The sequence below is a fragment of the Lepidochelys kempii genome, chromosome 23, assembly GCF_965140285.1.
Source record: "Lepidochelys kempii isolate rLepKem1 chromosome 23, rLepKem1.hap1, whole genome shotgun sequence".
Classification (NCBI taxonomy): Eukaryota; Metazoa; Chordata; order Testudines; family Cheloniidae; genus Lepidochelys; species Lepidochelys kempii.
In genome coordinates this window covers 978,806-999,221 of record NC_136402.1, presented here as the reverse complement: position 1 = coordinate 999,221, position 20,416 = coordinate 978,806, and the positions used below count along the sequence as shown (strand labels likewise).

Here is a 20,416-nt window from a genome sequence, read left to right as displayed (position 1 = left end):
CCCCCTCCCGCGCCTCCCGCCAGGCTCACCCTGCTATTACAGCTGCCCCGTCAGCGGGGCGGGGGGACGTGGCCCAGGCCTGGCCCCGGCTCCCCTGCACACGTGTTCCCAGCCGGCGCGGGCAGAGCCGCCCTGAGCCCCCCACGCAGGGCACTGCCATGGGGCCCGGGGCCACAGCACTGGGGGCCCTGCTGCTGCTGCTGGGCCAGGACCCTTGGGTCCTCCCCAACCCCCAGTGCCTGGACTACAAGCCGCCCTTCCAGCCCCCCCAGCCCCTGGCCTTCTGCCCCGAGTACTCGGCCTTCGGCTGCTGCGACGGCCAGCGGGACGCCCAGCTAAGCGCCAGGTTCCAGGTGCTGGGCACCTTCCTGGCCCCTGCCGGCCTGCGGAGCTGCGGGCCCTTCCTGCGTGACCTGCTGTGCCAGGTGAGTGGGGGCCACAGGCCAGGCAGCCCGGCTGGGGGGGGCCACAGGCCAGGCAGCCCGGCTGGGGGGGGCACAGGCGGTTGCAGGGGTGCTGTGGGGCTGGTGGCATAGCAAGACAGTGGGATGGGGGGGTCAAGGGAACTCAGCCCCTCTCCTGTTTCACCCCCACATACAGACATGGAGGAACCCTGGGGGCCCCGTTCTCTTGCCCCCCATTAGCCTGGGCGGCCCTGTCGGCACTGACTGCATGGGGGGGCCAGAGGGGCACTGGGGGAGTCCCCAAGCTCCCAGCCTGGGGGCCCAGGTTCCCCAGATGTGCCTCGCCCAGCTGCCCTGGGTTCCTGGTGAGGGGGGGCACGTACAGCTCCAGGCACCAGGCCGCATCAGGCTCCTGCCCCACGTGCCCGGAGAGGGAGCCGGGGGGACCCCAGCAGCTCCGTGGGGCACGTGCCCAGCTGGGTGCCCTTGGCACCCCCTCCCCGTGGCTCCAGACGGCTCCTGGCAGTGGCCCAGCCCTTACCACATCCTGTCTAGGCTGGGACATGGGTGACCTCACCCGGCAGCTCCAGCTGGAGGCTACACATTGCGGGGGGACGGGGAGGGTCTTACATGGGCCCATTCCCAGCCTGTCCCAACCCCCCACCCCCTGGAGTTCTGGTCTCGGCAGGCCCAGCATGAACACAACCCTGGAGTCCTGAACCCCCGTCCCCGTCCCTTCCCAAAGCTGACCTTAGGCAGGGGGTAACACGGCCCTGCAACCCAGGGGGCTAGGAGCCGGACTCCTGGGTTCTATCCCTGGTTCTGGGAGGGGACTGGGCTCTGGCGGCTTAGGGCAGGGGAGGCTGGGAGCCCGGACTCCTGGGTTCCAGCTAACCCCCTTCCCCTGCCCCGCAGGAGTGCTCGCCCTACGCTGCCCACTTGTACGATGCGGAGGACATGAGCTCCCCGGTGCGGGCGCTGCCCGGCCTGTGCCCCGCGTACTGCGCGGCCTTCTGGCTCCGGTGCCGCTCTGTGCTGAGCCTCCTCACCGAGGACCCTGCCAGCCTGGCGCTGGAGAGCGAGCACGCCCGCTTCTGCGGCACCCTGGGGCTGGGCGACCCCAGCTACTGCTACCCGGCGGTGGTGGGCAGCGCGGGGCTGGGCCAGGGGCTGGGCCAGGGGCAGGAGGGTGCCCGCGGCTGCCTGCAGCTCTGCCTGCGGGAGGTGGCCAACGGGCTGCGGAACCCCGTGGCCATGGTGCACGCCGGGGACGGCTCCCACCGCTTCTTCGTGGCCGAGCAGCGGGGCTGCGTCTGGGTCTTCCAGGCCAACGGCTCGCGGGCCGCGCGCCCCTTCCTGGACCTGCGGGCGGCCGTGCTCGCCTCACCCTGGGCGGGCGACGACTGGGGCTTCCTGAGCCTGGCCTTCCACCCCCCGCTTCCATGCCACCCGCACCTTCGACGTCTACTACTCCGCCCGCGCCGGGCCCCACGAGACCGTCCGCGTCTCCCAGTTCCGCGTCTCGCCCCACGACCCCAACGCCGCCGACCCCCGCTCCGAGAGGTGAGTGGCCCCCGCCTGGGCACTCCTGGGGTAGAACCCAGGCGTCCGGGCCCCCAGCCCCTACTCCCTTCTCGGAGCCAGGGGTTGAACCCAGGTGTCCGGGCTCCCAGCCCACCCCCGCACTTTCACCCACTAGCCCTGGTCCCCTCCACTTCTGAGCCAGCCCCCCTGTCACGTAGCTCCTGCCTCCCCACTCCATCTGCCCCACTGGTTTGGGGTGCCCCCCCTCACTTCACCCGGCTCCTCTCACCTGCAGGATCCTCCTGGAGGTGCTGGAGCCTGCGTCGAACCACAACGGGGGGCAGCTGCTGTTTGGGGCCGACGAGCTGCTCTACATCTTCCCAGGAGACGGGGGGCGAGCGGGGGACCCCTTTGGCGCCTTCGGCAACGCCCAGAACAAGTGAGAGCCGGGGCGGCGTTGGGGGGCCCTGGGGCCAGCGTGGGGTGTTGGGGGGCCCCTGGGGCCAGCATGGGGCATTGGGGGGGCCCCAGGGGGCGGCATGGGGTGTTGGGGGAGATGCCCCCTTGCAGGAAATTGGGGCGGGGGGGCCTGATATGTGAGAATTTGGCTCCCTTCTGCCACCTGGTGGCCAACGCGCAGACTGGCTGGCACCGTGTGGGGCAGGCAGCGCCCCCAAAACCCTGATTTCCCCCCGCACCCCCAGGGCCCTGAACCCCCCGGCCCAGCCCCTGCCGTGCCTGTTCCCGGCTCCCCGCCTCCCTCCCAGTTCGTCCCTGCTGGGCAAGGTGCTGCGGATCGACGTGGAGCCCGGGGCCGGGGGCCCCCCCACCGCATCCCGCCCCACAACCCCTTCGTGGGGCAGCCCGGGGCCCGTCCCGAGGTCTACGCCTGCGGGGTGCGGAACGTGTGGCGCTGCTCCGTGGACGGGGGCGACCCGTGAGCGGCGCCAGGCGCATCCTCTGTGGGGACGTGGGGCAGAACAAGTGCGAGGAGCTGGGCGTCCTCACGCCGGGCGCGGCCGGGTATGGCCGGGTATGGCCGGCGGGCGAAGGAGGGTTTGCCGGCTGACCCGGAGCGGTGTGCCAATGCATCGCTTGGTACGGCCGCCTCGCGCCAGGCCCCATGGGCCTGTCCCCTCCGGGGGGTGGGGGGCGGGGAGTGGGGCACGGGGCCTGTCCCCTCCGGGGAGTGGGGCAGGGGGCCTGTCCCCTCCATGGGGGCGGGGAGTGGGGCACGGGGCCTGTCCCCTCCATGGGGGCGGGGAGTGGGGCAGGGGGCCTGTCCCCTCCGGGGGGCGGGGAGTGGGGCACGGGCCCTGTCCCCTCCATGGGGGCGGGGAGTGGGGCACGGGGCCTGTCCCCTCTGGGGGGGGCGGGGAGTGGGGCACGGGCCCTGTCCCCTCCATGGGGGCGGGGAGTGGGGCAGGGGGCCTGTCCCCTCCGGGGGGTGGGGAGTGGGGCACGGGCCCTGTCCCCTCCATGGGGGCGGGGAGTGGGGCACGGGCCCTGTCCCCTCCATGGGGGCGGGGAGTGGGGCACGGGCCCTGTCCCCTCCATGGGGGCGGGGAGTGGGGCACGGGGCCTGTCCCCTCCGGGGGGCGGGGAGTGGGGCACGGGCCCTGTCCCCTCCATGGGGGCGGGGAGTGGGGCACGGGGCCTGTCCCCTCTGGGGGGGGCGGGGAGTGGGGCACGGGCCCTGTCCCCTCCATGGGGGCGGGGAGTGGGGCAGGGGGCCTGTCCCCTCCATGGGGGCGGGGAGTGGGGCACGGGCCCTGTCCCCTCCATGGGGGCGGGGAGTGGGGCACGGGGCCTGTCCCCTCTGGGGGGGGCGGGGAGTGGGGCATGGGCCCTGTCCCCTCCATGGGGGCGGGGAGTGGGGCAGGGGGCCTGTCCCCTCCGGGGGGCGGGGAGTGGGGCACGGGCCCTGTCCCCTCCATGGGGGCGGGGAGTGGGGCACGGGGCCTGTCCCCTCTGGGGGGGGCGGGGAGTGGGGCACGGGCCCTGTCCCCTCCATGGGGGCGGGGAGTGGGGCAGGGGGCCTGTCCCCTCCGGGGGGCGGGGAGTGGGGCACGGGGCCTGTCTCCTCCGGGGAGTGGGGCAGGGGGCCTGTCCCCTCCATGGGGGCGGGGAGTGGGGCACGGGGCCTGTCCCCTCAATGGGGGCGGGGAGTGGGGCACGGGGCCTGTCCCCTCTGGGGGGCGGGGAGTGGGGCACGGGGCCTGTCCCCTCCATGGGGGCGGGGAGTGGGGCAGGGGGCCTGTCCCCTCCGGGGGGCGGGGAGTGGGGCACGGGCCCTGTCCCCTCCATGGGGGCGGGGAGTGGGGCACGGGCCCTGTCCCCTCCATGGGGGCGGGGAGTGGGGCACGGGGCCTGTCCCCTCCATGGGGGCGGGGAGTGGGGCAGGGGGCCTGTCCCCTCCGGGGGGCGGGGAGTGGGGCACGGGCCCTGTCCCCTCCATGGGGGCGGGGAGTGGGGCACGGGCCCTGTCCCCTCCATGGGGGCGGGGAGTGGGGCACGGGCCCTGTCCCCTCCATGGGGGCGGGGAGTGGGGCACGGGGCCTGTCCCCTCCATGGGGGCGGGGAGTGGGGCAGGGGGCCTGTCCCCTCCATGGGGGCGGGGAGTGGGGCACGGGGCCTGTCCCCTCAATGGGGGCGGGGAGTGGGGCACGGGGCCTGTCCCCTCCGGGGGGCGGGGAGTGGGGCACGGGGCCTGTCCCCTCCATGGGGGCGGGGAGTGGGGCAGGGGGCCTGTCCCCTCCGGGGGGCGGGGAGTGGGGCACGGGCCCTGTCCCCTCCATGGGGGCGGGGAGTGGGGCACGGGCCCTGTCCCCTCCATGGGGGCGGGGAGTGGGGCACGGGGCCTGTCCCCTCCATGGGGGCGGGGAGTGGGGGCAGGGGGCCTGTCCCCTCCATGGGGGCGGGGAGTGGGGCAGGGGGCCTGTCCCCTCTGGGGGGGGCGGGGAGTGGGGCACGGGCCCTGTCCCCTCCATGGGGGCGGGGAGTGGGGCAGGGGGCCTGTCCCCTCCGGGGGCGGGGAGTGGGGCACGGGCCCTGTCCCCTCCATGGGGGCGGGGAGTGGGGCACGGGGCCTGTCCCCTCCATGGGGGCGGGGAGTGGGGCAGGGGGCCTGTCCCCTCCGGGGGGCGGGGAGTGGGGCACGGGCCCTGTCCCCTCCATGGGGGCGGGGAGTGGGGCACGGGGCCTGTCCCCTCCGGGGGGTGGGGGGCGGGGAGTGGGGCACGGGGCCTGTCCCCTCCGGGGAGTGGGGCAGGGGGCCTGTCCCCTCCGGGGGGCGGGGAGTGGGGCACGGGCCCTGTCCCCTCCATGGGGGCGGGGAGTGGGGCACGGGGCCTGTCCCCTCTGGGGGGGCGGGGAGTGGGGCACGGGCCCTGTCCCCTCCGGGGGGGGCACTGTCTCCACCCAGGTCAGGGGACCGCAGTGCCAGCACCTTGGGGGGCGGGAGAGGGAGGCTGCGTCCAGCCGGGGTTGCTGCCCCCGATCCCCAGCTGAGCTGCGCTCGTGCCCTGTCTTGCAGACGACGTCCCCCCATATTCGCCTATTCGCACCAGCTGGGGCGCTCGGTGACGGGGGGCTACGTGTACCGTGGCTGCCACAGCCCCAACCTGCGTGGCCGCTACATCTTTGGGGACTTCATGAGCGGGTAGGTTGGGCCCCTGGGGCCGGCGTGCTCAGCCGGGCTCAGGGAGAACAGCCTGCTACTGCTGCAGGCTCGTGGGAGCACTCCGGTAGCACACTGTGGGGCGAAGCGGGGGTTCACACCCTGCTGGTGACCCATGGGGGGCTGTGCGGGGGCTGCGCGCCTACTGGCCCCCCCGCACAAGGCCACCTCCTCCAACCCACAACCCCCCCCTTTCCTCTAGCCCCCACCTCCACCCCAGCACGGGGCCGCCCCCCACAACCCACCCAGCATCCAGCCCCCACTGGCCCCCCCAGCACAGGGTCACCCTCTCCAGTCCCCAACCCCCAGCTGCCCCCCAACTTTGCCATCCCCTGCCACCCCTCAACCCCCCAGGCAGGAGGCTGGGCACCACCCCAGGAAGATGGGGCCCCGGAGGCGGCTGGGTGCAAAGGGCCCCACCCGGCAGCTGCCCCCTGGCACAGTGCGGCTGGTGCACAGGGGCACAGGGCCCGGGCGGGGCCGGCTGGAGATCCTGGTGGGGGGCCAGTGGGGCCCGGTCTGTGACAATTTCTTTGACGGGCGGGCGGCCGCTGTGGTGTGCCGGCAGCTGGGCTACGGGCAGGCGCGGAGGGTGGCCCACCGGGCGGAGTTCGGGCAAGGGGCCGCGCTGCCCATCCGGCTGGAGTGCCGGAGCGCCCCCCCAGGCAGCACAACTGTGCCCACAGCGAGGACGTGGGGGTGGGGTGTGGGCACCGGGAGGGCCAGGGGCTGCCCAGGGGGAGCCGAGGGGGCCAAGCCCTGTAACTTCTGCCTCCTTCTTGCCCTCTGCGCTCTGGTGGGGGGAGGCGGGAGACACGGACAGCCAGGGTTGGGGGCTGGGCTGGGCCCTGCCACCCCCATCCAGCCCAGCCCCCTACTCCCCCCACAGCTTCAGGGACTTGGGAGCCACATGGCCCGGAGGCCCCCAGGAGCAGCTGCTCAGGGTTCCTGTTTTCCTTTTACAGCGGGGGGTTTAAGAATGGGGGGGCTTCTCCCCCCACTGCTGGGCCGGGAGGTGTCGGTTCTGGCGGGGGGGGCGGGGAGTCAGGACTCCTGGGTTCTATTGTTGGCTCTACCCCTGCCTTGAGCGCCAGGCCAGGGCGGGGTGAGGGGACAGAGGGCACAATACCACGCCACCGGCTCCTTCCAGCAATGGTTTATTCAGACTCCTGGTCCCCATCTTTCCCCGGGGCCATTTGCCCTCACAGCTGGCACACACAGGCCTGGGGGCGGGGGCGGGGGGGATCCCCAGGGGCGAGTGCTTGAGCCAGGGACACAGGGGTGTTTGCTCCACGTCTCCCCCCGCCCTAGGCTGATTCCTGGGCTGGCAGAGGGCGCTGCCCCGCGACACCCCAGCGGGGCTGAGGGGCAGCTCTTGGCGGCATGGGAGGGGCCATCACCCCCCATGGGCAGTGCCCGTCTTGCCGCGCTCCATCCTACACCTGGCGCCACAGAGGGGCAGCAGCTTCTGGCCGCGGGCCCTGGCAGATGCCTGCAGTGGGGGGCAGGCACATGCAGCAGCCCCAGACCCCTCCCTGAGCAGCGCCAGGCAAGACCCCGTGACGGTTCAACCCGGCTCATTAAAGGGTTTGCATGAAAGGGATCCTGGCAGAGCCCAGCGGCTGTGCGGGCGGGGGGGGTCCTCTCCCCTTCCCCCCTGCAGGGGGACCCCCACCCCTGCTCCTCCTGGGCAGCACGGCCTGGGGCTATGGCCTGTGCTGGGCAGAGCCACGGGCAGGAGGGGCAGGCAGCTCCGCCAGCTGGGAAGGGTACAGAGCAGCTGCCACCGCATCATAGCTGGGTCCCCCCATGCCCGGGGGGTGGGACACGGGGTCCCCAACCCAGCACACCTCCCCGCCCCCTCTGGCTCCTGCCAAAGCACCACAAAGCCTCCCCTCCCCGCCCCTCCCCAAAGGCGGCACCTCGCTGGTCCGGCTGGGGTCTCTGGCACAGCTGCACAGACAGCTGGGCCCCCCAGGAAAAGGGGCTTTTCCCTCCCTTGCGGGTGCCCCATGACATGCTGCCCCTTGCAGGGGGGCTCTGAGCTGGTGGGGGTGGAGGGGTAGAGTTTTGGGGGGCAGGAGGGGCATTGCCCCCAAGCCTCGGGCATGCATGGAATCACCCCCCCACGTATAAAACTCAAACTAGGCCTGGCCAGGCCCCAGCTCAGCCCCACACACAACCTGTCACCTTCACCCCCTTGGTCAGCCAGAGCCCGCGGCACCGGGGGGGCTGGCCCAGGCTGGGCCCCCACAGCCGGCTCCATGGCCCAGGGTCCCCAGCATGGCGGGGGTGAGTCTGGGAAACAGGGCAGGTCCCGGCCACCTGCCCCGCGATAAAACCTGGCGAACGGCCCCTGAAAACGGGGGCGCGCTTATTAAAACCCTGCGCGAGCTCCCCCCGCAACGTGCGGACAGGAGCCGCGTCAGCCGCCGGCACGGTCCCCGCGGGGAGCTGCCCCGGGAACGCAGCCCCCTCTGCAGCCCCCTCCGCGGGCAGGGCTGACGCTATCGGCTGATGGAGGCGTAGTTGGCTCGGCTGCCCGTGTTGAGCTGGGCACTGGCAGGTGGCGGCTTCTCGCCCTGGGCCGGCTCCTCCGGCGGCCCCTCGGGCTGCAGGATGGGCTCCTGGTCGCTGCGGCGAGCGGCCGGCAGCAGGAAGAGGTCGGTGAGGCCGTGCAGGTCGGCCGCCTTGTGGAAGGTCTGTAGAACCAGCAGCACGGCCATCAGCCCCAGCAGCAGGTACACTGGGCGAGAGCGAGGGGGCGTCAGCCACCGCGGGGACTGGGGGTCAGCCCCTGGAGCTATCGCGGCATTGCGCCCCAGCCGTGCCTGGGAAACGCCACCCGGCAGGGCCAGGCCCCACCCCACAGCAAGTAGGGAATAGAACCCAGGTGTCCTGTCTCCCAGCCCCCCTGCTCTAACCACTAGTCCCCACTCCCCTCCCAGAGCCGGGGAGAGAACCCAGGCATCCTGGCTCCCAGCCCCCCTGCTCTAACCACTAGTCCCCACTCCCCTCCCAGAGCCGGGGAGAGAACCCAGGCATCCTGGCTCCCAGCCCCCCTGCTCTAACCACTAGTCCCCACTCCCCTCCCAGAGCCGGGGAGAGAACCCAGGCGTCCTGGCTCCCAGCCCCCCTGCTCTAACCACTAGTCCCCACTCCCCTCCCAGAGCCGGGGAGAGAACCCAGGCGTCCTGGCTCCCAGGCCCCAGCTCTAACCCACCAAACAGCAGTGTACCCTAGGTAATGTTCAGGATGTAGCCGTCCCCACGGGGCACCAGCCCAGCTGGCTTGAAATGACTCTACTAGACACACCGATGCTGCACCCAAGTCTCCCCAGACTGTGCCCTGTGGGGCTACTGGGGCCCCCTCTACCCCCCCCAGGTACCTGCCCCCTAGACACCTGTGACAAAGTGAGGGGGGGGTTTCCCGTAACGTTTTGCATGAGCACTGCGTGCTTCTGTTTCCTCTGTGTCTGACACAAAGACCTCAGTGGTGGGACAAGGGGGTGTGATTTTTGCAGGGACCCAGGGTGGCAGGTGTCTGGCAGGACTCAGGAGCCAGGTGGCTGCCGCGAGAGGTGGGGGGCAGTGACTTGTTTGCCCAGGAGGAGGAGGGGCAGCAGGTGTGTCAGGGGCTGGTCAGTCTCCTGGTTGGGACAGGCCGGTGGGGGGAGTGGTGGAAAGCCCATGGCCTTTGCTGTAACTTCCTGCTTCCTGTGAGCTCTGTCCTACCCTGTGTTCCCGGTGACTAATAAACCTGTTTTCCACGCTGGCTGAGTCACGGCTGACTGGGGAGTGGGGGGCAGGGCCCTTTGCGGGCGTGCGAGGCTCCCCCAGGCGTCCCTCCAGGGGACCAGGGGGCTGAATGCTTCCAGGTCGGACCCGGGAGGTGCCGGAGCCGAGCAGGCTCCTTGCCCTGGTGCCGGCGCCCCGAGGGGAGACGCACCAGGAGGAGGGTCCTGCCTGACCTTGCTCGGAGCGCACCCATGAGACACCCCCCCAACGGAGCTGCCCCCCCCAGGCCTCCCCCCGCCCGCTGCTCACCAGTGACCGAGACCTTGTAGAGCGCCCGCAGCTTCTGGCCGGGCTGCTCGCCCGGCACGTAGTCACCCAGCCCGATGGTGCACAGCGAGATGAAGCAGAAGTAGAAGGCGTCCAGGTAGCTCCAGGTCTCCTCCAGGGCGCTGAAGATGGCGGCCGGCAGCAGAAAGAAGGCGACCAGCACGGCCAGCAGCAGCAGCAGGAAGTGGGCCCGGGCCAGCGCCCGATGGCTGTAGCCCGACCGCAGCTGCAGGTACTCGAGGGGCCGGTGGACGAAGAGCCGGGCCAGGCGCTGCACCGTGGCCGTCAGCACCAGCATGGTGAAGGGCACCCCCAGCAGGGCATAGAAGATGCAGAAGGCCTTGCCAGAGTCCGAGAGCGGTGTGGTGTAGCCGTAGCCTGGATGCAGGGCACAGAGGAGATGATGTTACCCCATGTGTGTGTAGGGGTCTCCCCCATGGGAAACTGAGGCACGGACAGGCAAAGGCATCCCACAGGGGTCAGTGTCAGAGCTGGGGATAGAACCCAGGAGTCCTGGCTCCCACCCCCCACCCCCACTCTAACCACTAGATCCCACTCCCCTCCCAGAGCTGGGGAGATAACCCAGGAGTCCTGCGTCCCAGCCCAGCCTTGCCCTGTGCAGCCCCTGGCTCCGTCCGTCCGGCAGGTCCCAGGCTTCATCCCCGCCCTAGCCCATGTGCCTGGGCTCTGCGTGAGGCCGGCTCCGGGAACAGCTCCGGCGCGGGGAGCTGGGTAATGAGATTTTACGCCCTGGTGAGTTCTAAGCCGGGCAATCAGGCGGCTGCAGGGGGCAGTGAAAGGCTCCATTGTGGGGGGCAGCACCGCACCCGCCGCTAATCCAGAGGCAAAGCCAGGGCCCTGCGGGGGGCTGCAAGCTGCACATGACCCCAAGCGCGGGAGGGTCTCGCCCAGGCCCAGTGACTGTTTTATGGTAGCACCCAGAGGCCCCAATCCGGGATCTACTGATGCCCGAGCACAGTGACACAGGCTGGCTGACATACCAGGTAACAGCCTACTACTGCAGCCAGCCAGTGGCGCTTCGGGGCTCCAATCGCACCGCGAAGGCACTGGGTGACGGGGCAGCTGCTGCCCCAAAGTTCCACTACCGGGGTGGCAGCCACAGGGCTCCCCAGCATGGCAGGGCTGGCCCCGCGTCCCCCCTGCCATGGCCGCATCCCCAGGCCTTTCCTACCCCTACCCCAGGATCCAGACAGGCTGAGTGCCCGGCCCCTTAGCCCATCCGCACTATGGGGCAGCTGCACCAGGGGCTGGGGCCGAATACCAGGAAGCCCGTGCGGTGGGGGTGAATCCCATGGGGGAGCCGGGTCACTGGGGACAGCCCTGCTCCCCCCCGCCCCACCATCAGAGCTGATGCCCAAGCTCAGAGCCGGCCTGTCAGGGCCTTGTCCACCCACCCCGGGGAGGCAACCCAGCCCACTCCCCACCCAGCTGCCAGGGAGCTGTTTACTCTGAGTGTTGACCCAAGGCAGGCATGGGTCAGAGTTCGCTCTGCATCAACCGGAGCCTCCCATCCTCCCTGCCCTGGCAGGGTGAGCCCTGCCCAGGGATCCCCCCCGCTAGCCAGCTGCCTCGGGACCCAGAGGTCCCACAGGGAGTGCCCTGCGGGCCAGGACGGCTCAATCTATCCTTGGGCCATGGTGGGGCAGAGGGGCTGATGTCCTGACACGCACGGAGCCAGGCAGGTCTCAGCTTCAGCACCAGCCCATGGAGACAGACCGACACGGCCGGACAGACGGGCATGTCTAACCCCCCCGTCCCCCGCAGCGGGATGCACCACAGGACCTGTCGCGCTCAGGAAGGTGCCCCGTGGTACCCAGGGACAGACAGGGACAGCCCAGCTGTGGGGACACACAGCTGCCTCAGGCCCCCCCAAGGCACCGAGCTGCCGGACCGGGCAGCACCCAGACCCAGGGGATTGTGTGGCAAAGCCCCTGGGCACTGAGCCCCATGGGCTGTGCCCCCCCCATGGCGTCACTGGGGCCAGGCGCTGGTAACGCACACGCTCTTGGCCTGGCAGGCAGCAGGACTCCCTGGCTCGGTGCCAGGCCCAGGCAGGGCCAGAATGCCCGAGCCCTGGGGAGAGGCACCAGCTCATGTCCGGGTTAACCCCCTCCCTGCCAGGGCTTGGCTCACAACACCCAGTACAGGGGCGGGGAAAGAGCCAGCGTCTGGGCAGCTCTCCAGAGCCCCATGCCGCCAGCCCTGTCTGTCAGGAGCGCTCGGCACTGTCAGGAGCGTAGCAGTGCTCAGCCGGGCTGGGACCCGCTTTCCTTTCCTGGCCAGCCAGCCAGCAGCTGGCTCAGCGTTTCTAACAGCGCATGGGGCCAGCCACGACTTCCCCCGGGACAGCCAGCAGGGCGGCCCGGACCCACGAGTCCCATGAGCCAGAGGCAGCTGTCACCCCTTTGGGCTAAACATCTGAAGGACTAACTGAGCTGTATGGGATCATCAGGGAGCCAGGACTCCTGGGTTCCGTCCCCAGAACTGGCAGGGGAGTGGGCTAGTGGTTTCAGTGAGGGGGCAGGGGCTGGGAGCCAGGACTCCTGGGTTCCATCCCCAGTGCTGGCAGGGGAGGGGGCCTAGTGGTTAGAGCAGCAGCTCTCTAGGGCAGAGACTCCCAGCTCCCAGATGAGGGGAGGGGGCCAGGCTGGGGAGCAGGGATTCTGGCTGGATCCTGGCTGGACCCAGCTGTAATCAGCACCAATGTGCCCACCCCAGGACCTGCCGACCTGAGAGACCTGTTTATTTAGGGCTGGATCCAAAGCCTGTCGGAAGCCAGGGAGGGCAGGAGGGTTCCACTGGGCTGGGGGTCCGGCCACATGGACCAGTCTGAGCACCGGGGGCTGCTGGCCCTGGTGTAGGCCAGGCCAGGAATCTCTGAAGCTAAGGCCCCACAGGGGATCCAAGGCCCAGCAGCCAGCCCCCTCCCCACTCAGGAGCACCTTTGTGCTCTAGGATTTCCGCAAGGGCCTGGGGGGGGAGGGGGGGGAGAGAGAGAGGGAGAGAGAGAGAGAGAGAGAGAGGAACTAGACCAGGATGGAGGGGGAGGGTTGGGCTCCAGCTGCTAACTCTGCACTTTCACTTTCCTTGTCATCTGGCGCCCAGGTGCCGGATTGGGGGTGGGGGTGCAACCAGTTCTTCCAAAGCAGCGTTCAGAAGCCCCCCCGGGGAGCATTTCACAATATACCCCCCTACACACCCCTCCCAGGGCAGGAGCGGGATCTCGCTGAGGCTCCTGGCGGAGGAACAAGGCCAGTCCCAGAGTCCTAGCATGGGGGAAGTCCCTGGCATGGCCACTCCGTCACCATCACCCAGGGCCCGGAGCCAGCGCCCAAAGAAGCCGGCCCAGTGAGCCCAGCCGACACCAGCCCAGAGACCTTCTCCAGTCAGTTTTGCTTCTGACAGCTGGCAGGGGCCCAGCAGGCCCTGCCCAGACCTGATCTCTGCTCCGGCAGGTGCAAAGCAGGAGTCCAGGCGAGCGCTGCCTGGGTGTTGGGACACTGCCACCCTGGCAGCACGCAGCATCCCGTGAGCCCAGTCACCAGGCCCAGCGCCTCGTTCACACCCCATGTCACTCCAAGGCCCAGCAGACACTTCGGAGAAGGGCCTCAGAGTTACAGCTGCACCCGCCTTGCCTAAGGGAGCTCGGCCCAGGGACACCCCAGGCCCCCAGCAACACCCCATGGACCCAGCACAGACCTCCCAGGTCCCCTCCCCACACAGAGCAGGAAGAGGGGCACATGCCCCATGGCCAAACGCCCTGCTAAGATGCTTTTCCAAACCCGATCCCACTCTAGGCCCTGCAGAGAACCCCGTGGGTCAGGGCCTGGTGGGGCAGATCCGAGCCACTGTGCGGTGGTGGGGAGGGGCAATGTTTGGTTTGTGGGTTGAGCTGGAGGCTGTGTTAGCTGGGGGAGGGGGAGGAGAGGGCGGCTGTGTTAGCCGGGGGAGGGGGGACTCTGATAACCGGGGCGGGGGAGGGGAAAGGGGCGCTCAGGCACTTTCCCTCACACACTTAACAAACTTTCTGAAAGTTTCTCCAGCTGGCTCCGGCTCTGGGCAGGCCCGGCCCGAGGGGGGCGGACATCATCCATCGGGAACAGCCCCCGCTTGCCCGAGCAGAGAGTGACATTTGCGTGTCCCCTCCCCCCCCCCCACACCCCAGTCCCCCGACGCTGCTGGATTTGTAAACTCCCAACCAAGCACGAGATTCGCCCTGGGTGCTTTAACGCGCTTGGGAACAGGGCGCGTGTGTACTGGGGCGGGTTTAAAATCACTGGGGGGCTCTAGGGACACGGCCCTGGGACCCCCCGGGGGATGGGCGCAATGGTCTGGAAGCTGGTGGGGACACCCCATTCCTGGGGGCCCCGGGGGAGCGCAGGGCGCCTGGGGTGGTACCGAGAGACTCACGCGCTGTTTGGGGGCGGCGGCCCCGGCGGGGGAAGCTGGGGAGGGCGGCGCGCAGCGGAGGGGGGCGCTCCGGCTGGGCAGGGGGGCGCTCCGGCTGGCGAGGGGGCACTCCGGCTGGGCAGGGGGGCGCTCCGGCTGGCGAGGGGGCACTCCGGCTGGGCGGGGGGGCGCTCCGGCTGGCGAGGGGGCGCGCAGGGGCGGCGGGCGCGGGCGCTTACCCACGGTGGTGACCAGCGTGCTGGAGAAGAAGAAGGCGGAGGCGAAGTCCCAGTTGGAGGCGCCGGCCGAGCCGTTCCGCAGCACCGACACCCCGTAGCGGTTGGCGCTCAGCACCCGCTCCAGGAAGCGCTCCAGCGCGCTCTCGTTCAGGCAGGGGCTGGCCCGCAGGAAGGCGGCCTTGAGCGAGCGCAGCTCGGCCCGCAGCCGGCTCTCGTAGGGGCGCTCGATGGCGGAGACGAGCAGCGCGCCCAGCAGCAGGTAGCCCGCGTAGCCCACCAGGCAGAGCCCCAGCACGGCGCAGCGGTTCATGGCGCGGCCGGAGCCCCGTGCGCCCTGGGCGCGGGCGGGGAGAGCGCAGCCCGGAGCGCCCCGCGGGCAGGGGAGACCCGGGGCCCCCGGAGGAGGAGGACGGCGGGGAGGGGAGACCCGGGGCCCCCCGGGCAGAGCCCTCGGTGCGCCCCAGGGAACGGGGGGGCCCGGAGCCCCTCGGCCGCTGCTCTCCCCCTGGCTACGTGTCCTTCCAGCGGAGCTTCCTGCTGCTGCCGCCGGCTCCCCGGAGCGAGCCCCGAACCCAGAGACCCGCCGGGCCGGTCCCCGAGCGGCCGCGCAGCGACCCCTGCCTGCCGCCCGGCGGCTTCTTAGGCTGGGGACAAGCCCCGCCCAGCGGGGCGGGCTGGGACTCGGGGCCCCGCCTGGTCTCGGGGGGACCCCAGGGGATTCCCCGGAGCGGAGGCGGATTCCAGGGCCAGGCAGGAGCCTGGTCCCTGCCGGGGGAGGGAGGAAGGGGCCACATGCACCGACCTCCCCCCGTGCCCCCTCCCCGCTCATCCTTGGCTGCTCTCCGGCTCCTTTCCGATAGGGATCTCAAAGCACTTCACAGACAAGGGACCAAGCCTCCCATCCCTCCGGGGAAACAGGTCACTGCTGTTCCTATTCCACAACTGGGGAAACTGAGGCAGGGGGTTGGTCCAAGGACAGAGCCAGCAGCAGAGCTGGGAATAGAACTCAGGAGTCTTGGCTCTGAGCACGAGGCCCCGCTCTCCTCCAAGGGAGAAAAGCCTGAAACTTTCTGAAAGCCACTCTGGAGTCTGGCCAGTGGGAGGAGACGTGTAATCAAGTGACATGGGTTTTAACACAGATGGGTGCATGGACTCCCCCTCACTCCCCCCCCCCCCAAGCCAGTGCAGTGAGCCTGGAACAAGGGCATCTCTGTCTCGCAAGACTTGTTCTCTTGTGCACAGTAAATAGCATATGGGTGACATTAACACACACACAAACACACTGTAACTCAGCACCCTGTCTCTGCCCTGGGGGGCTCTCACACCAATCAGGTCTCACGTCTTTGCAGGCAGGATCAGCAGCTCAGGGGTCACCTGCTGGGTGACAGTAGTACCCCAGTGGCTAGGTCACTCCAAAAAGTAATTTTCCCTGGGTTGTTACTCACCCCTTCTTGTCAACTGTTGGGAATGGGCGACGTCCAGCTTGATGGAATTGGCCTCGTTAGCGCTTATCCCCCACGTGGCCAGGCAACTCCCATCTTTTCATGTACTGCATACGTACACGTATGTATACGGCTTCCTGTCTTATTCACTCCATGCATCTGATGAAGTGGGTTCTAGCCCACGAAAGCTTAGGCCCAAATCAATGTGTTCGTCTCTAAGGTGCCACGAGGCCTCCTCGTTGTTTCTAGTGGTTCCCTCTGACTCACCACCCCCCATCTGTTCCCTGATCTGTGCAGTCTGGGTCAGGCACCAGGGTAACTTGGGAGTGGAGCAGCCAAGGTCAGTGAAATTGCACTGGGGTAAAACTGGTGCAGACGGGAGGAGATTCAGCCCTGGGTGTTCTCCGGATCTTCTGAGGGAGCTTTGTCCCTGTGTAACCCCCTTCCCCCTCTTCATCCTCTCAGGCTGCTGAGCAACTGTGGGAAGGGGGGTGCTAGGCAGGGACCCTGCCCTAGCCCCCTTGCTGAGCAGCGTGGAGTGAACCATGCCCAGCTGATAACAGCATTCCTGCTCCAGGGCTTGTTCTGAGGTCATCAGCCAGGCCAGGCCAGGCCAGCACAGCACAAACTGCAAAGCGAACCCAGCCCAGGATGGGGACAGGGATTTGGTGGGTCAGGAGGTCAGAGCCTGAATGCGCCAGGAAGCTGCTTTGGGCATAAGGGGCACTCCTGGAAGAGGAGCGGGCAAAGGGAGCTGCCAGGAGGGAAGGCCCAGCAGGGTAGAGGAACTGGCAGGGGGTGCAGGAGAGAGGGCATTGGGGCACATCCTCTTTCCCCTGTTCCCAGTAACGCTGAGGCTGCTGTCTCCCACCTACTGGTTGAATTTTTCAAAACATCCTAAGGAACCTAGCGCCCCATTCCCAACCCCCAGGCAGTTTAGAAAATCCCAGTCCAAAGTCACCATCTGAACAAAACACAGAGGAACCAGCTCGACCCTGTGGGAAGGAGGGACAAGGGATAGGGGAGCAGGTGAGAGCCCTCGTCCCTCTGCCATCGGCTCCTTACACTGCAGATGTGACTCTGGAAATTGCTCCGTCTGGGCCAGAGCCACCTACCAGGAAAGTCCAGTTTGGGCAGCTTTCGCAAGGAACTATCCCAGCCCTTGGCAGCCCCCTGCAATTTGTCCTGGGGGCCCCCAGGGGTGTCATGACCCTGGAGAGGGGGGGCCCTGACTGAGCCTTACAGGAACTCATGTATTAGAGGGGTAGCTGTGTTAGTCTGGATCTGTAAAAGTGGCAAAGAGTCCTGTGGCACCTTGTAGACTAACAGACGTATTGGAGCATGAGCTTTCGTGGCGAATACCCACTTCGTGGGATCCATGTCCTGGAACTTTCCAGAGGCAGGTATAAATATGCAAGCAAGAATCAGGCTAGGGATAACGAGGATCAATCAGGGAGGATGAGGCCCTCTTCTAGCAGTTGAGGTGTGAACACTGAGGGAGGAGAAACTGCTTTTGTCCTTGGCGAGCCATTCACAGTCTTTGTTTAATCCTGAGCTGATGGGGTCAAATTTGCAAATGAACTGCAGCTCTGCAGTTTCTCTTTGAAGTCTGGTCCTGAAGTTTTTGCTGCAGGATGGTTTCAGAGTAACAGCCCTGTTAGTCTGTACTTGCAAAAAGAAAAGGAGTACTTGTGGCACCTTAGAGACTAACCAATTTATTTGAGCATGAGCTTTCGTGAGCTACAGCTCACTTCATCGGATGCATACCGTGGAAACTGCAGTAGACTTTATATACACACAGAGACCATGAAACAATACCCCCTCCCACCCCACTGTCCTGCTGGTAATAGCTTATCTAAAGTGATCATCAAGTTGGGCCATTTCCAGCACAAATCCAGGTTTTCTCGCCCTCCACCCCCCCCCACAAATTCACTCTCCTGCTGGTGATAGCCCATCCAAAGTGACAACTCTCCACACAATGTGCATGACAATCAAGTTGGGCTATTTCCTGCACAAATCCAGGTTCTCTCACCCCCCACCCCCCTCCCAAAAACCACACACACAAACTCACTATCCCGCTGGCAATAGCTCATCCAAAGTGACCATTCTCCCCACAATGCGCATGATAATCAAGGTGGGCCACCCCCAGCACAAATCCAGGCCTTCTCACACCCCCCCCCACCTCCATACACACACAAACTCACTTTCCTGCTGGCAATAGCTCATCCAAACTGACCACTCTCAAAGTTTAAATCCAAGTTAAACCAGAACATGGGGGGGGGGTAGGAAAAAACAAGGGGAAATAGGCTACCTTGCATAATGACTTAGCCACTCCCAGTCTCTATTTAAGCCTAAATTAACAGTATCCAATTTGCAAATGAATTCCAATTCAGCAGTTTCTCGCTGGAGTCTGGATTTCAAGTTTTTTTGTTTTAAGATAGCGACCTTCATGTCTGTGATTGCGTGACCAACCTAGCTACACCCCCCCGGGGGGCTGGAGCACCTACAGCATGGGGAGAACCTCTCCTGTGGGCACGGGTAGTGTCTTCACTGCTCGAAGTGTAGACCCGGCAATGGGCTTTAGCACATGTTCACCTGGGCCAAGGTATTAAAATCACAGCACAGGAGGAGCCGTCATAAGCCCATACTCTGTGCACAGGGGCTGGTTTATCTATGGTGCCATGCCTGTCCCATTAGTGTGCTCTCTGAGGCCCTGCTAGGCTCTCCCCGGGTGAAAGCATTCCCACTGCAAGGTCCTGGGCTTTGACCTGACTGAGCATATCTCCTTTCAGAAGCTCCTTCCTGGGAAACAATGTCAAGATAAAGAGCTGAAGCAGCATCAAACACAGCACGTCCCCCATCATTCAATTCCTGAGCAGCCAGGCTGCCTCTTTGAAATGCAGATAGACTGGATAGTTGTGTGGATAGTTGTGAACAGAGGAGAGATGGCCTGCAAAGCTTGGCAATTAACCTCAGAAATGGGCATTAAACGACCTGTGTTTACCGGGCGGGACGGGCTACTCAGCACTAAATGACAGGTTTCAGAGTAACAGCCCTGTTAGTCTGTATTCGCAAAAAGAAAAGGAATACTTGTGGCACCTTAGAGACTAACCAATTTATTTGAGCATGAGCTTTCGTGAGCTACAGCTCACTTCATCGGATGCATACTGTTGAAAGTGTAGAAGATCTTTTATACACACAAAGCATGAAAAAATACGGGAGGTATTTTTTCATGCTTTGTGTGTATAAAAGATCTTCTCCACTTTCCACAGTATGCATCCGATGAAGTGAGCTGTAGCTCACGAAAGCTTATGCTCAAATAAATTGGTTAGTCTCTAAGGTGCCACAAGTACTCCTTTTCTTTCAGCACTAAATGTTAATCTGGATTTGATAAATTCAAGTTAAGTGGTGTTCATACCAACATGGGTGATGGAAACTCAGGTAAACGTGGAGTTTTCAGTTTGTGACTCACTATTTTAAGTTTCCTCTTTTCAACTAAAAAGAGGAAGCTGTAATGCCCCTAAAACCCCTCACAGCAAAGCCCCTTGTGGGCTGAAGTTGGGGGGAACTTCCCTGTGGATGCAGGTTGCAGAATGGTCCACTGAAGGCATTCTCACCTCTTCCAAGTTCCATTGGACTCACAACAGTGGATACCAGGGCTGGAGAAGGGCTAGTGGGCTAGGTGGACCCCAGGCCTGACCCAGCCTCACAGTTCCTATGAGAACGGAGGAAACACCTTGTATCACCACCAAGGGGGTAAGTATTGGACAGAGCCTGCTATTTTCAAGCAACACCAGATCAAAGACTCTATCTCGCACCTTTGCCTGTCTTCCCTAGCCCTGGAGCTCAGAGGAACCCGCCTCAAACAATCCCCTCTAACGAGGAGTTTGTGTATATAATGCAGGCGGAACCAATGTGCTGTATGCTGTCCAGACACAAAGTCTGCAGAAATGCCAGGTCCCAGCTTGCAATGCTCCTGCTTGACCCAAAAACCAGAACTCAGCGAGTCCCAGCGTACCACATTCCATCCTGAGCTGAGGGGTGTGGCCTGTGGAGGCGGCCGTCCCGGCCAGCCTGGCTCTGTCATACAGCGCGAGCCGGGGAGGCGGCAGTCCCGGCCGGCCTGGGTCCGTCGTACGGCGTGAGCCGGGGAGGCGGCCGTCCCGGCCGGCCTGGCTCTGTCGTACGGCGCGAGCCGGGGAGGCGGTGGTCCCGGCCGGCCTGGGTCCGTCGTACGGCGCGAGCCGGAGAGGCGGCCGTCCCGGCCGGCCTGGCTCTGTCGTACGGCGCGAGCCGGGGAGGCGGCCGTCCCGGCCGGCCTGGCTCTGTCGTACGGCGCGAGCCGGAGAGGCGGCCGTCCCGGCCGGCCTGGCTCTGTCGTACGGCGCGAGCCGGGGAGGCGGCCGTCCCGGCCGGCCTGGCTCTGTCGTACGGCGCGAGCCGGGGAGGCGGCCGTCCCGGCCGGCCTGGCTCTGTCGTACGGCGCGAGCCGGGGAGGCGGCCGTCCCGGCCGGCCTGGCTCTGTCGTACGGCGCGAGCCGGGGAGGCGGCCGTCCCGGCCGGCCTGGCTCTGTCGTACGGCGCGAGCCGGGGAGGCGGCCGTCCCGGCCGGCCTGGCTCTGTCGTACGGCGCGAGCCGGGGAGGCGGCTGTCC

General features: G+C 66.8%; 2 protein-coding genes and 1 pseudogene across 3 annotated transcripts in view; 2 read left to right on the top strand and 1 right to left on the bottom strand.

The window, feature by feature from the left end:
• The first annotated feature begins 158 nt into the window (after nucleotides 1-158).
• LOC144929787 (HHIP-like protein 1) lies at nucleotides 159-7,204 on the top strand (annotated as a pseudogene).
• Nucleotides 6,749-14,957, bottom strand: KCNK6 (potassium two pore domain channel subfamily K member 6). 2 transcript variants are annotated; one of them, XM_073322316.2, is made up of 3 exons: nucleotides 14,321-14,957; nucleotides 9,654-10,049; nucleotides 6,749-8,309 (listed from the first exon to the last, which is right to left on the bottom strand). In XM_073322316.2, exons 1-3 carry the CDS (start codon nucleotides 14,628-14,630, stop codon nucleotides 7,774-7,776), a joined length of 1,242 nt encoding a protein of 413 aa, XP_073178417.2. In that variant the 5' UTR covers nucleotides 14,631-14,957; the 3' UTR covers nucleotides 6,749-7,773. The 2 variants fall into 2 exon arrangements, with proteins under 2 accessions (XP_073178417.2, XP_073178418.2); XM_073322317.2 differs by having other exon boundaries at nucleotides 8,031-8,353.
• YIF1B (Yip1 interacting factor homolog B, membrane trafficking protein) overlaps nucleotides 14,340-20,416 on the top strand; it is a 21,057-nt gene continuing 14,980 nt past the window's right edge. The window contains exon 1 of the mRNA XM_073322322.2: nucleotides 14,340-14,579. The gene's annotated coding sequence lies outside the window, so the exon portion shown is untranslated. The remainder of the gene's footprint in view (nucleotides 14,580-20,416) is intronic.

Coding starts and splice junctions, on each gene's coding strand:
- KCNK6 (XM_073322316.2), bottom strand. CDS start 14,630: ATGAACCGCTGCGCCGTGCTGGGGCTCTGCCTGGTGGGCTACGCGGGC. Junction 10,050..14,320: donor CACGCTGGTCACCACCGTGG/GTAAGCGCCCGC, acceptor CCCTGCATCCAG/GCTACGGCTACACCACACCG. Junction 8,310..9,653: donor CTACAAGGTCTCGGTCACTG/GTGAGCAGCGGG, acceptor CTGGTTCTACAG/ACCTTCCACAAGGCGGCCGA.